The sequence below is a fragment of the Cetorhinus maximus genome, chromosome 2, assembly GCF_964194155.1.
Source record: "Cetorhinus maximus chromosome 2, sCetMax3.hap1.1, whole genome shotgun sequence".
NCBI classification, from domain to species: domain Eukaryota; kingdom Metazoa; phylum Chordata; class Chondrichthyes; order Lamniformes; family Cetorhinidae; genus Cetorhinus; species Cetorhinus maximus.
The window spans coordinates 36,284,440-36,300,460 of record NC_135880.1 but is presented as its reverse complement, the minus strand read 5'-3'; the positions used below and the strand labels follow the sequence as shown (position 1 = coordinate 36,300,460).

Here is a 16,021-nt window from a genome sequence, read left to right as displayed (position 1 = left end):
AACTTTACCCACTTAATGTACAGTTGCATGTGAACAAGGCATGAGTAGGGTATGCTCAGTATTATTTAGAAGGGTATTTTGGTTTGCGATTTGAAATGAAAAAAAGTAATAAACCCACATATTTGCAACAGAAATTTGGATTCAACTAGGAAGAGGGAGTTCAAGAAATGTAAACGCAAGAGAAATTGTTTTTTCAACTAAGCTTGTTTGTTTTAAATACTTTGTTTTATTTGAAGCATTAAGCTGAATCAGTGAAATTTTAATTATGAGCATATTATCCTACTGTCATTGATCTCACATAACAGTAGAAGCTAGCTGGTTAACATCTTCTTCAACCAATAAAACCAGACAGTTATGTGATAATTTATCTCAGTACTGTTTGTGGGACCTTACCATGTGCAAACTATCTGCTTTTTTTGCCTACATTAGCAATCTTGCTACTGTTCTATCATTCAAAATGGCCTATTGTAACTTGTCACAAGGTAATTATACCCTCTCATTAGCGGTGACATTACGCCTTCCAAGTGGAAGTGTTGCAGTGAAAGCGTGACAGGTTTACATTGGCAGATCCCATTATGAATGTAGAAAGAAGGAATTATAATGGAAGTCAACAGTAAGCACATGCAAATTTCTAAATATTTAATTCATTATATTATAAACTAATATCTTTTGCAGAGCTAGTGCAGCCAAGGTGATGACTGGAGATGGAACTCGAGAGCTTCTCACTCTGTACAGAGTTAACCACTCATTGGGTCAACATGATAAACCTTCAGGGAAGTGGCACTGCAAAAGGATTTTCCTTTAAATTCCAATACTGATGCTGATAAGCGATTAGAAAAATGCATACTACGCTAAAATGGAAGGCCATTTTTATATTATTAATGTTACCGATTGCAGACAAATACACAGGATATTTATCAATTGTACCAAATTTTACAGGAATTACAGAATGCAACTCATGGCCCTGATAATTACTGTTTTTTTTAAATTGAGAAGCCTCACCAAGTTACTTGACCTCTAAGTGCCTTCGGAGGTGCTCAACAATACAGAAATATTCATTGTGCTTTGTTGTGTTAGATTATTCATCTTCATTTTAAACTGAAAATATTATGTTTTAATATAAATTAACCAACAGCAATAAGAAGTCTGCAGTGTTGCAGTTTTTAATACAGTACAAACAAGTTATTTTGGCACAAGGGCTTACATGGATTCTAAAATCATAAAATCCACCTTAAGACACACCATAAGAATATTACAGTATTGCAATAAATCAATGACTCCATATTTGGAAAGACATTCACATATAAAAAAGAATCACTGACAGTTTCTGTAAAAAGATTACTGGGTTTGTCAATTTTGGCACAGCTGTCGAACAGCCATATTTTTGAGAAATAATAGTTACACCTAAATAGTGGCATAACAACAGAATAACCTAGAGCGTTGACCCACCATACTGTACATGCTCAGAACAGGAGAGCTCTGTACCATACACTGTATTAGATTTGTGCTCACTTGTCAACTAGAGCATTCAAATGCACCTGTTCTGTGTTACAACAGGGTTCCTGAAGCTGATGATAAAAGTCAATAACCGAATGCTTCTAATCCCTATCGTCTTATTCTGGTTCAAATCCAACATTGTACAGAATTGTCCAAGCATAATACCATTTAACTCCAAGCTTCAACATGCGACCGTTGCTACATTTGGTAAAGTGATTAATAGGACACTTCAACCTACGACACAATTCCAAATCAAAGATTATTCTTGTATCTTAAAATACTTTAACTTCTCCATCCTTCAAAACAACATGCCTACAATGTATCTCCAGGAAGTTGCCTTTGATGGTACAAATTGATTTTTGTGGTTCCATAAAAGCGCAAGCGTGTCTGTAGTATTAATGCCACTGTTTTGATGAGTGTTCTCAAAACACTTACATAAAAGAGGAGAAAAGAAATACATGTGCAGTTTAATTTAGATCAGACAGGTCAGCAAAGATACACACAGCCTTTAAATAGCCCTCAATTTCAGCCACCACTGAGCACATTTCTTTTCTTCAGGAATCAACAAATTAGAGAAGAAAATAGACTTTGCAGAATTAAAAATATTACATAGTTAACATCTCAAAATACCTCAGAAACTCCAGTGGCATAACCTTCTGAAAACCAATTGAAACAGTTCATCTATGTTCAGTTATGCTAATTAATGCAGTATTGCTTGCGTTCATTTATCAAGCAATATAATGTCCTAACAAAGTACAGAACATAAAGCTGCAGTTTCCTTTCCCTTTATCAAACCTCATTCAACTTGCTACACAAAACTATTTAGTGCAATCTAGCTGCACTATAAACACACTCTAGTTATAGTAACTATAAACACAGAGTAGCCTCTGTTTCACTAGCATGCAGTATTGGGTCAAGGCTCTATTATATTTCCTGATCCCAGTGTAACAATAAAGTTTAAAAACATGAAAATCAGATCTGACCCCCAGATTGAGTGAATGAGAGATGACACAAATATCCAAAAAGTCATTAGGGGGCAGATGAACATTCTGTTATCCCATTTGAGGGCAAGCCGACATATGACCAGTTGTATAGAAAGCAATAATAATTTTGCTAATCAGGGTACAAGGTTCACATTAGTATGTAGACCAGAAGCTGGCATTGTTCCAACAGTTGTTTTTTGTTAAATCCAGAAGTGAGGACTTTCATGAATCTGTTGTAGGGGCTCTTTATATCCAAAAAAAAATCATGATGCTCATTTCCCAAGTTCTTTACTCTTGTTGTAGGAGATTCAACTGTAGTGAAGTTATTTTTTCACATAGAATTAGTGCTCCTCTAGCAATAATCAAGCTCCAATAAGTGCCAAATGCTCATTTCTGTTCTAACCAAAGTTACTTCTTTACTGAACAATTGGGACTGAGAAAAAACTGATTCTCAGAAATTACGTCTTACATTGTTTGACTGCAGTGTTAGGAAGTCTGTATAATTGCCCTTCAAACATTTCTTAAATAAACATTAATTTGTTAATTAAGTCATATATATCTCATCAGCAGGCTCGATCAAGGTCTATTCTAGACTGCGATTCTAGCAGCAAGTTCACATTTTGAAGGTTACATTTTTGCTTCTGTTCACCAGCTTAGTTCTGAGGTTCCTCAACTCAATCATCATATAGTCATTGTCTTGGTTCCTTTTTCTGTTACAGACAGTTTGCAACGGAGGCATGTCTTAAATAAACCATGCCAGTGTAGTCTTAACTAGTCTGTCAATTATTGCAACATTAGTCAGTACTTCCAGTAGCTTGTAGGTTGTGATAGAATGACAGGTATATATTCTCAGAGAGTTTGATAAACATTTAAATGTGTAACACTCCAAGATTACCGTATTATTTTAGATTTATAAGGTACATTGTAAGCCACTGTTCACATCTTTTATAGCATGTACAGTAAATGGATTTTTCACTTATAACCTGTCTCTGTTTCTATTTCTGAAGTCAACTATTTGTAGGAGTCTTCAGAGAGTGAAAATTCACAGAGCTTTAAAGCACCCACGCCGAAAGAGTCCCATTTTAAAAATGCAAGTTATTCTCCAAGATACAAGCAGCTTCATAAACCTTAACCAAAATGCACTGTTCAATTATGCCATGGAAAATAACCAATTAACCATTACTTAGGTCTGTTTACACACTTATAAATTACTTAAATGCACAATAAAAATGATACTCTGAATAAAACATTTCAATAAATTATACATATTTAAAATTTTAGTGGTATTCAATTATTGCTGTATAGTACACATCTTACAAACTGATGTCTGCCCAATATTATTGTTTTGGATTTTCATAAATTTACTTCTGGATGTGCGTATGGTGAGTGCAACAGCACTACTTTGGAAAACCATAATATATATGTTTTGTAAATAACAAGGTAGCAGTTATATTAAACTTATACTTTTATTAAATTTAAAGAGACATCATCCCTTTTATCAACCTGCACAGAGTATATCTCAGAATCAAACTGTACACCATACTCAAACATTTCTAAGCCTTCCTAAAGAACTATTTAGTGTTCTTAATAAATTGAAAAATCATTCTTATAAAGAATTTCTTTGGAGCCCATAAATAAATGCATCTATCAGTGCATCATTTTTCACTGTTATAATAATTTGACAGCAAAAATGAATGAAACTTGGTTGAGATGCAAACAGTATGTGGATGTTACCATTAACAGCTTTTACATAACTGTATAAAGGGATACTGTCTCTTTGATTCAGTAAAATCCATTTGTTTGCAATTAAAAGGCTTCATTTGTCATATCATAAATCTTTCCAAGTTGCCTAGAGTACATTTTGATGCAGTGAAATAATGGGAATTTTAAAAACTAAATGTACAAAATTCTTGACTATAGCAAACAAAGAGAAGAAATAATATGGGGAAATGTCCATTTACAGTTAGGCTTTATGCGCTTGCTTCTCCTTAAGTAATGGATATAAAACACTAAATAAAGAGCGCAAAGCATATCTTTTGCCGATATAGTGCAACAGGGAGCCAACAGTATCCCTTCCACTGTGAAGAAAGATACATTTCAACCTGGCCTTTACATGTACTGTATTTGGATGACAATGCTGATGCAGAGGTTCTCGTTTTAGCTACCTTCTATTAATTTTGCCAAGTTATCTCGTAATTCTGTTAGTTCAAAAATTTTCCCATCTAGAATTTCTAGAAGTGTTTTTAAGTTATTGCGGAAGACCCCTTGCTCATTCTGGCTCTTCTCTAGACGTTGCTCAAAGTCTGCCAACTGTTCCACCAGGTCTCGATTGCGGCTTTCTACTTCCTATAGGAAGAAAAGATGAAGAAGAGTTCAATTGAAGTATTCCATGGAGGGTTTATACCCTAAATATTAATAACTGAAAACAGACAACCAAAAATCAAATCAGCTGAAGGCCGAGAACTGTGTGGCGAAGATCTTTGAACTGCTCAATCCAAATGAAAGTGGCACTTTTTACGTTCCTTTTACTACATGTGAAATGATTTATTATTACAGTATAAAGAGAAATTGAGGTCAATTGCTAAGTATCCAAATTAGGTAGGTGAGAAGTAAAGTCACATAATACCTTCATTCATACATGAGCTGCATATATTTAAGTATGATGTTTTTGACATATACTGATTAGAATGTATTGCCATTGCCAACTTTCAGACTGGTAGCCTCCATAGCCAGATTATGCTAGCTGATTGGTTGGTTAACTTTTATGTGGTAAAAAGGTTTTAAGGATCTCCTAACCAGTCAATGGGGTGGGGTTCCTCACAAACCCAACCAATGTGCTTCATAAGAACATAAGAACTAGGAGCAGGAGTAGGCAATTCAGCTCCTCGAGCCTGCCCAGCCATTCATTACGATCATGGCTGATCTCATTTTGGCCTCAACTCCAATTTCCCACCCTCTCCCCATAACCTTTCAACCCATTACTAATTAAAAATCTGTCTATCTCCTCCTTAAATTTATTCAGCACCTGGCATCCACTGCACTCTGAGGTAGTGAATTCCACAGATTCACGACCCTTTGAAAAAGTAATTCCTCCTCATCTCTGATTTAAATCTACCACCCCTTAGCCTAAAACTATGGCCTCTTGTTCTAGAATGCCCCAGAAGGGGAAACATCCACTCCACGTCTACTTTGTCTATCCCCTTTAGCAATTTGGGTGGGGTTTCATGGATATCAACCTAGAATTTGGAGCCAGAGCTCAAGTCTCCAATTGTCAGAGCTGTCTGGAGCAGGGTCTGAGTCTTGCATCTACTAACTCAGAGGTGGGGGGAAGGTACACTACAGTAGTATCAAAATGGATTGGGTTAACTATGATCCAAAAAGGATTTCTCTCAATGTTGAAATATTCTTAAAATTAATAAGGTCAGTGCAGACAATTTTTGTAAAAATGTGAAGATATGTCTACATGATTGTCTTACTTATAGAATTAGAATAGATCTTGGCATTGACCCATGGAGTACTATCAGCTTAGCTCCATCTAGCCTGCCAATTCAGAACAAAGAAGCACATTACATTACGAACAAATATTGCTATATGAGTTATGTTGTCCTGTGGTAAAAGACAAGATATCAACTGGCCTAGATTTATTCAAATGCTGTCTTAATGTTCCTCCTATTTTCTGCCATGCTTATGAAATTAGAATTTACTGTGTCTATTTGTGTATTTTGACTGCTGCACCAGGCTTTCTTGCCTCCTCTCTAGCCCTTGTCTCTTGTCTCCTTTTCTTCTTGTCAATGAGTCATATTACTTTATTTTTTCCCTCTCTTGGGTCTTTTACTTCGTCTTATCCTACCCTAATCTCTTTTGCTTTCCTACTCACTGTTGCTGGCTATGACTGAAACCTCATTGGATAAACCCATAGTTACCCTCTGCCACTTTTGGCATTTTTTGAGGGGCCATCAAAGCTCTTATTGCTGCCTCCTTACAAGCTTCAATTGCCCCACCCCACCCTTTTGACCTTACTGTAGATAACTGGATGGGCATATGGCTTTGTCTGAAACTTGGTTTATGGATGGAGACAGCCTACTGAAGTTTCCCCATCAGGCTGTACTTTTCATACCTGCCCTACCCAAATTGCTACAGTAACAGCATGGCCCTTGTCACCAAATCACATCTTGGTTTCTCCTCCTGCTCCTCTGATACCTTCTCTTCCTATGAGTATCTTACCTTCACTTAGCCCTCTTGTACCACCTTTAAAATCTTTGTCTACAACCCTCATCCAGTTGCTCCCCAACATATCCTTTCTCTTTTCCTCCCTTTGCACTGAGCAATTCCTGATACTTGAAAAATTTCAATTTTTAATCTATTCACCTTGAATTCTCTCTTCATATTTCATTGCCCTCCTGTCATCCCTATACTTCGTCCTCCATATACTGACACCAATATGAAGTTGCCTCTGCTACTCTCCGTCTTGTCCACAGAAATCAACTTGAAAAATTTGAAGGCACCAGATCCACAAATATGTTGATGACACCCCATTCTAATTCTCAGCAGCTCTCTCAACACCTCTACTGAGAACAAATTTCAAATTGTTAATTCTTCCATTCCCAATTGTTTGGATCAAAATATGCTTCAAGATGCCCGAGGAAAGTAGGCAAACCAGGTAAGCTTCAGCAGTAGTTAAAACCAATGTGTTAAATTTCTCACATCTTACAGCATCCTCTGCTTACTTGCAAAGATTCCAAAGAAGTTGAATGCTGCTGGCAGGCATAGAGCAGCTAATATTAATCTTGGTGCCAGAAGCCAATGAAAATGCCAGCCAGGTTTTTGCAATTCTTTTTCAAGTATTTTTCCACCAACAACAAGCCAAATATTTATTGCATTACGATTTCCCTTGGACTTAACCATGTTCCTCTACCAAGCCGAATAGACATTTGATGAGTTCAAGAAACACATTATGACAAATGCACATAATTGCCCTTTAATTTTCATTCTACATTATGTCTGCTTTATTTATAATCATAAGTTTCAGCTTGTGGGTCATGCATACTTTTATTGTTCTATATATTGTTTTAAGTTTCCTGCTTTGCTCTGTGACTGTTTTCCCTTTGGGAATCCAGCAGGAAAGCTGTACAATGTACCTTCTGACAGCTGTTCTTACTTTATCCTCTATAATTAGCAACTTCTGTCATCTTTCCTGACTGCCGTAGGTAATTGCTGCATTGATATTTAGCTAGTCATAGTGTTAAAGATGTGCACAGTACCCTTTCTATTTTACTTCATGGAATGCTAATAGCAAATTTCTATTCTCATCTTCATTGACTTAAGATTTCAGTACATAGTCAGTCAGCACTCTGTTTCCATTTTTTCACTTTCTGACATAAGTTTCTGTATTTCTTTTACCAAGTTCCTCTAACTTAGTGAACACTATACTTAGCCACTTCTTGAGTTCTATGACGTTCTTAATGGACCTTGCTGAAGCCGTTCAGGCAGGATTAATTCTGCTTAAAATGCAGTTATTTCTTCACCTTCTACCAGTTAGATCAACTTCAAACGTCATTGCCCAACCCATAATGGATGGATAATTGCGATGACAGATGCAAGCTCTACCCAATGAGAAAAAAATCTGGCATCTAATGCAATGGGCACTGGAACCAGAGCAGAGGGTACATGCTGTATCAAAAGATGACAAATCTTAATTTTACTTAATGATAGCTGATAGTAGAGCACAGCTTTTTGAGGTATATAGGAACACAGGAAATAGGAGCAGGAGTAGGCCACATGGCTCCTCGTGTCTGTTGCATCATTCAACTTGATCATGGCTGATATTCTACCTCAATGCCACTTTCCTGCACTACCCCCCGTATCCCTTGATATCTTTAATATTGAGAAATCTATCGATCTCTGACTTGAACAAACTCAATGACCAAGCGTCCACAGCCCTCTGGGGTAGAGAATTCCAAAGATTCATCACCCTCGTCATCTCAGCCCTAAATGGCCCACCCCTTATTCTGAGACTGTGTCCCCTGGTTCTAGGCACTCCCCCCCCCCCCCACCCCCCCCCGTCTCCAGCCAGGGGAAACAAGCTTCCTGCATCTACCCTGTCAGGCCCTCTAAGAATTTTGTATGTTTCACTGAGATCATCTGCTATTCTTCTAAACTTTAGCGAATGTAGACCCAGTCTCCTCAATCTCTCCTCGTGGGACAATCCTTCCATCCCAGGAATAAGCCTTAACCTTCATTGCACTCCCTCTATGGCAAGTATATCCCTCCTTAGGTAAGATGATCAAAACTACATGCCATACTCCAGGTACGGTCTCACCAAGGTTCTATAGAATTGCAGCAAGGCATCTTTATTCCTCAAATCCTTTTGCAATAAAGGCCAATATACTGTTGACCTTCCTAGTTGCTTGCTACATCTGCATGCTAGCTTTCAGTGAGTTATCAGCAAGGACACCCGGGTCCTTTTGGACATCAATCTCTCACCATTTAAGAAATACTCTGAATTTCTGTTTTTCATACCAAAGTGGATAACTTCACCTTTCCACTTTGCTTCAAGTTGCCCCACTTTAACACCGTTTCACTTTAACGCCGTTTGTTCTTTAGGGCCTGTTTTACCAATTTGCATTTTTTGCTTTGTGTCATGTGCACTCTGAACGCTCCCCCACCCCCCACTCCGCCCTGCACTCTGAGGCCAGCCACTATCACCATCACAAGAGGCTGCGGGGAGAGAGAGCAAGGTCCGAGATTCGGGAGCAGGATTGCAGGGCAGGGAGCCTGACCCAGAGGCTCGGCTGGGACAGTCACCACCACTCAGAGAGGCGCCATGGTGGCTCAGGATGGAAGCTGCTGACCCGGTGGTGACGTGCGACTAACCGGCCCTCCCTGGCTTCTTTGAAATGACAAGTCCATCATGACCTCTCATAACGGCATGTTGCAATGCCTCCCAACTCATCACAGGGGTGATGGTGGCGTGGTGGTAATGTCACAGAACTGGTAATCCAGAGGCCCAGGCTAATGCAAGGCAGCTGGTAGAATTTAAATTCAATTAATAAATCTGGAATTGAAAACTAGTCTCAGGTGACCATGATAACTAACGATTGTTGTAAATACACATTTAGTTCACTAATGTCCTTTAGGGAAGGAAATCTGCTATCCTTACCAGGTCTGGCCTACATGTGACTCCAGACCCACAGCAATGTGGTTGACTCTTAGCTCCCCCTCTGAAATGGCCTAGTAAGCCTCTCAGTTCAAGGGTGATTAGGGATGGGCAACAATTGCTGGCCTTGCCAGTGACGCTCACTGGCAAGGCCACTGGCAGTGGTGCCGTGCGAACAGTGCCTGTTGCACGCTCTCAGAATGTCAGCACACCTGCTTCTTCACCAATGCCTGTAAGTACCACAGTCAGCTGGGCCAGACTGACCTAGCAGCAGCTGAGGTGCAGCAGTTTATAGCCACAAGTATTTGAAGGGTCCTCACTTTTGAAATAACAGCATTTTCTCAGTCCACTACAGGTACATCTCGTATTGGAGTTAGGAAAATTCCTTTGAAGAAAAGTACTTGGATGAGAAATGAATTCAATGCCATGTTCAACATTAAACTAAACACTTTTTTTATATTTGACGCTCTGGTCTACACTGTGGTTTCATGGCAGGTTGTATAACTGCATTCTCAAAATGCTGTTGATAAAGAAGTCTGAATAATTTTAATATCTTTTAATGTGGCTTAGTTGGTAGCATTCTCGCCTCTGAACACACAAGGTTTAGAGTTCCCACTCGAGTACTTGAGCACAAAAATCAAGGGTGACACTCCGGTGCAGTATTGAAGGAGTGCTGCACTGTCAGAGGTACCACGTTTCAAATGAGATGTTAAACTGAGGCCTTGTCTATCCTCTCAGTTGGACATTAAAAGATCCCAAGACACCATTTGGAAGTAGAGAACGGGGAGATTTTTATATTCCTTCATGGGATGTGGGCATCGTTGACATGGCCAGCATTTGTTGCCCATCTTTAATTACCCTCAAGGTGGTGGTGGGGAGCTGCCTTCCTGAACTGCTGCAGTCCATGTGGTGTAGGTACACCCACAGTGCTGTTTGGGAGGGAGATCTAGAATTTTGACCCAGCGACTTTGAGGGAAGAGTGATATATTTCCAAGTCAGGATGGTATCTAGCTTGAAGGGGAATTTGCAGGTAGTGGAGTTCCCATGTATCTTGTGCCCTTGTCTTTCTAGGTGGTAGAAGCTGTGAGTCATCCCTGGTCTCCTTGTCCACCTTATTCCTCAATCAACGTCACAAGAACAAATTATCTGGCCATTATCACATGGCCGATTGTGGAAGCTTGCTGCGCATAGACTGGCTGCCAGGTTTCCTATAACAGTGACTACACTTCAAAAGTACTTCATTGGCTGTAAAGCACTTTGAGGCATCCAGTGGTTGTATAAAATGCTTTGTAAATACAAGCATTTCTTCAACATAGGATTAAGGGAGTGGTGAAAGATGTAACAAGATTGTTAGGCAGCAGGGCTTTGTGCAAGTTCTCAGGTCACTGGAATCACTGTGAAATGAGCGGATCCTTCACATCTCTTGCTGTAAGGCATTGAAGGGACTCATCATCTGCTGCTTTCTTGTCTGATGCTGAATGCTGTTGCTTTGAACCCTCCAAATGTAGGCCCCTCTGTAGAGCAAGGCTTTGAAGTATGCAGCTCGAAACTACTAGTATGATACATTCTGAGGCATTTTGTAGGGAACCCCCCACATGGCAAATTTCCTGACCAATTGTTTCAGCATCCCTATGCTATGCTCAATTATCCTCTACGTGGGTTGACAGCTTCAATTATACTAACGCTGCACAGGAATGGAGCAACTGTGGTGGGATGTCACATGTTGATGGGTATCCCTTATCATCCAGCAATTATCTTGCCATATTTCTGCTAGGCTCAGACATGTGTGTTTAAGGTGAGGTGAAATGGTAGTGTGTCTACATAAATGCACTGTTAAATTTGAATGTATATCTTGCATGAATTTGCAGGATCCTCTCTGTGATCACACTATTTATGAAAGCTGTGGTTGGTTTAGTGGCATTCTGATGCCAATATGACTACAGTTAATGATGTGTGAGCTGTGGGGGAAACTGACCACTGTTGCAAGTCTCCACCCTATCATATTGGCTGCAGAGGTCAATGAGGATTGTTATGCAATAGTTAGCACAGTCGAACAGAGCATGGGTGATCATCTTACTACAGCCATGAACTGCAGAGTGAGAGACGAAGGGTTATGTCCCTTGTAACAAATGGGAAAGAGCAGAGGCCAAGAAGCTGAACTTGAGATCTATTGGCAACAGCCTAGCTAATGAAGCACGGCCACCTAAGACAATGCTCTACGGAAAGATCCAAGAGAATAATTTTTAGCCTGTATACTCTGCATCCTGTGGGCAATAAGGCAGTAAAAGTTTCAACTAATTGAACGACAGGTTGGAAACTCTTCTAAGAAAAATGTGCTGATGCACTGAGCTGCCTAAGAGTTCTCCTTCAATTTCAGACTCCGTGCAGCTCAGATCCAAACCCCACTTGGTTTTACTGGCAGGTATACCATTGTCCAGGATTTGGAGTGGAGGCTGTGAATTTCACATTTAAATTCACCCCAACTGCCCTGACCCCTCTTGCCTGAAAACAAAGCTACAAAAGAAAAAAAAACCCAAAATAGCAGCATTTGTGAGCACATAGGGAACATGGTTAGGGTTGCCAACCCTCCAGGATTGGCCTGGAGTCTCCAGGAATTGAAGATCAGACCCTGGAGGAAAATCATAGGGGCATTAGAAAAATATTGTTTTCCCCATTTTCTTTGAACATTTTTCTTTACCAAATATAAAAATGTTGAAAATGGTGGGGAGGGGGGTGGTGGGGTGGCTGCTTGGATGACAGTCAAGCATAACCTAATTGGTAATGAGCCTTTTTGTTTTCCAATGGATGTAAGAAGGCAGTGCATCACAAGGATGGCTGTGTTGGCCGGCTAATGGCAAGAGCATAGCGGCAAGTCATGTGATGAAACCTTCAGGAATATATTTGATCACAATTGGTAACATTAAACATGCTACAAAAAGCCTGACTGCCAGTTTACAAACCTGTCCATTTAAATGCATGTATAAACAACAAAAACAAACCTAAACCTCAATCTATTATTCTGAATTATTCAATCTTTTGCAGTTGCTCCAATCTCTTAGTCCCATTCTATCCTCTTTCCCTTAAGACATTTGATCTTGTTCATCCTTCCCTCAAGAAAGTTCATTCCCATCATAAACCACACTAGATATAGTTTTGCATTGGGGCTTTATATAAAATTATAAAAGCTCTCAAATTGGCAATGACCTTAAAAAATTGGGCTTATCCTTGAACACCAGATGCTTTTTGGCTCGCTCATTCTAGCAGTGACTTCCCATTATGCACTTGTGCTTTTGAGAACTTTGGAAAGTTATTTATTATTGCCTTGGACATCTCTAGAGCCTTGGGCAAGGCGTGGCATCACACACACCCAGAACTATTTTCATTAGGCCTACATTCATGACTCCTTTGCCTTCTGCCACATTGATAGTTTTCACTCAACATCTCTATCTCTGGGGATTGGCTGTCAACAAATACTTACTATAAGCCTGCTGTGTCCCACAACCATCTTGATTGCACTTCCTCCCATCCCTCTTCCAGTACGGACTTCATTTCATTCTCCTGGTTTCTCTGTTCATCATTCTAACAGTGCCACTTTCCACACCGACTTCTGGTATATCTTTTCCTCAAAGGATTTTGCTCCATCTTGATCCTAATCCTCCATCCACTAGCCTCTGCACTGAACAGATTATCTATCTTTTCTACCACCTCCAATATGATTCCACCAATCATATCTTCCCCTCCCCTTTCAGCGTTCCAACTGGACCCCCAATACCTCTTTCCTAGGCACATTCCAATGCTAGAAGGTGGAACACTGGCCCTTCCACCTACTCCCTTCCCACCATCAGGGCCTCAAATATTTCTGCCACCTGAAATAGCAATCTACTTGTGCTTTCAAATTCCATATAATGTTTTTGCTGCTCATGAGGCTGTCTCCTCTACAGAGGGGAGATCAAATGCAGATTGGGCAATCACTTTGCTGAAGACATATGTTCAGTCTAAAAGTATGACCCTGAACTTCTGGTCACTTGCCATTTTAATTCTCTGCCTCACTCCCATTCTGACCTTCTACACTACGTGAAGTTCAGGGAGGCTCAAGGAACAGCACTTCATCTTTCAATTAGGCACTTTACAACCTATCATAAACAAAATGGAATCCAACAATTTCAGATCATAATTGGTGCTCCCATTTTTTCCAGTTTTAGGTAATGACTCAGTTATTGCATTTATAGCTCCTCTTGATTGATCTTTTGTTTCTTTCCTTATCCCATTACCGCTCCCAATCCCTAATTAAAGTTGGCCCAACTTTTCCTATTAATTCCAAAGTACCCCAAGGTTCTAATCTTTCTTACCCCACAGTTCCATCTTCATATGCATGTCAGTCAATTCAACCTATTCTTTTACTGTCTTCAATATTCAGGTTCCTTGAGCACAAGCTCCAGTCCTATTGGTTATGTAATGGCTGAATTCACACCTTGATCAGCGGAGCAGTGAGTATTGTGGTCCTTTAGATAGCATTTCAATTTTCTCATAAGTCTAACGAACAACTACTGCCACTTATGTTTGATAGCTCTGTTCATAATCTTCAATCTGAGACTTGTGGCTTTATTTCCTCCAAATTTAACTGGAAATCACTTTGCCTCCACTGCCTAACATTGTTACCATGTGTGACATCTTATGAGGAAAAGTTTATTTTCTTCAATAATTCTCACCTTTATATAGAGTCCAAGTCTTTCCTTTTTCCTACAGTTCTAGGGCTTTATGGGCCCAAGCTTCACATCATCTAGTCATTAATTCTCGATTAATTTCATTACTTGGTAGTGTACTGCCCCATAAAGCCTTGACAGTTTATCCTACTTAGCTTCATAATTTAAAAATACTGCAGTAAATGGCAATTTATTCTCCAAGCTGAGTAAGCATGATGTTATTCCTGAAGTTTAACTTGCAATTCCTTTAGCTCATCAAGACTGACCCACAGGAACAAGTGGCCTCCAGATATTTTGAGACCTTGGGGTAGGTTTAGACTTCAGAAACAAGCGATAATCTGGCAGAGCAGGGTACCTGTCCATTACAGAAACCATCTAACTCTCATTCCACTGAAATTAATGGAATGAAAATCAGGCAAGTTCTGTAATGGGCAGGTGATCTGCTCTGTCAGAATATCACCCAAATGAAGAGGAAAATTTATTTCCTTGTCCAAATCTGACAAAATGAGATTTAATTCTTTAATTCTTTCAAAATACATCAGAATTGTCTCTGATAGGTGTTCACAGGAAGAATTCATTAAAACTACTTGAACATCCAAGTTGAGATGTGCTTTGGTGATGTTGAGACATGAGCCCCAGAAGAAGGAGTGTCAACTCCTACTTTTCAATAATTAAATTCAAATTCAAAGAAACAATTTTATAATTCAAAATATGGTACATTGAAACTTGAATCCTGCAGAGAGGTCAATGCGCAGCATAACAAAATTATATCCTTTAGGAGGGCTAGCCACTTCAATTATTAATTTTTCAAAAGTCTTGTTTGGACAACCTACATTCTACTGTATATTGCTGAAGAGAGAGACATGCTGCCAAAGCTTTTATTCTTGCACTCATCAGGACAAATGCAAGAATACCAAATTTCAAACGATCATAAAACAACAAATGCACTGAATAAAATCTCTTCTTCCTCATTGGACAATAAACTTATTTTGGAAAATAAATGAGGAAGTATAAGTGAATATCAGTCACTTTTGGTGCAGATAGATATTAAATGATGAAAAAGTTTTAAAATAAAAGCAAATGTATTCGATGTTACTTCTTCATTGCTGACTTCTTAGCAGTTCAGCAACACTATGGAAGATCACTTTGGACTTCACTGCTTAGGGATATCTTCAATCCTGCTCAGCCAAAATTGTCTATTTAAGTCATAATGAGAGCAAATTATTTAGCCTCATTATTTCTAGACCTAGCCTTAACCATATATCTGGATTTTAAAAAAAACTTGCATTAAGGGACCCTCTCAACATCATCATTGTGGAATCACCCCATTATTCTCCTGTGACCCTGCTCCAACAGACTGATGACTTTTTGAGTGTAGTGTACACGGAGTAAAGTATGTAGATTTTAACTTTAAGATACAAACCCTGGTCTGGCTGATAGCTACTTAGATTAGCTGAACACGTTCAACGAACAATCAAGTCTAAATCTTTTTCTGCCACCTCTCGTGTTAACACTTCACCATGTTTTTATTTTAAATACCATCTCTCTACACCAACATAATTCAACAAATTTTATTTAACTGGCACTACTCTCTTCTGTAATATTTATCAGCATTAACAGCAGAGGGCTCAAAAGGAGATTCCAGGCAGAACCCTGTTTACAGCTCCCTCGTGATAAACATT

The 16,021-nt window shown here is 39.2% G+C and overlaps 1 protein-coding gene across 1 annotated transcript in view; it reads right to left on the bottom strand.

The window, feature by feature from the left end:
• Nucleotides 1–1,145: 1,145 nt before the first annotated feature.
• The window catches only part of LOC144693480 (homer protein homolog 1-like), an 86,994-nt gene continuing 72,118 nt past the window's right edge, over nucleotides 1,146–16,021 (bottom strand). The window contains exon 9 of the mRNA XM_078563339.1: nucleotides 1,146–4,826. Coding sequence (XP_078419465.1) covers nucleotides 4,638–4,826 — 189 coding nt within the window. The 3' untranslated portion in view covers nucleotides 1,146–4,637. The remainder of the gene's footprint in view (nucleotides 4,827–16,021) is intronic.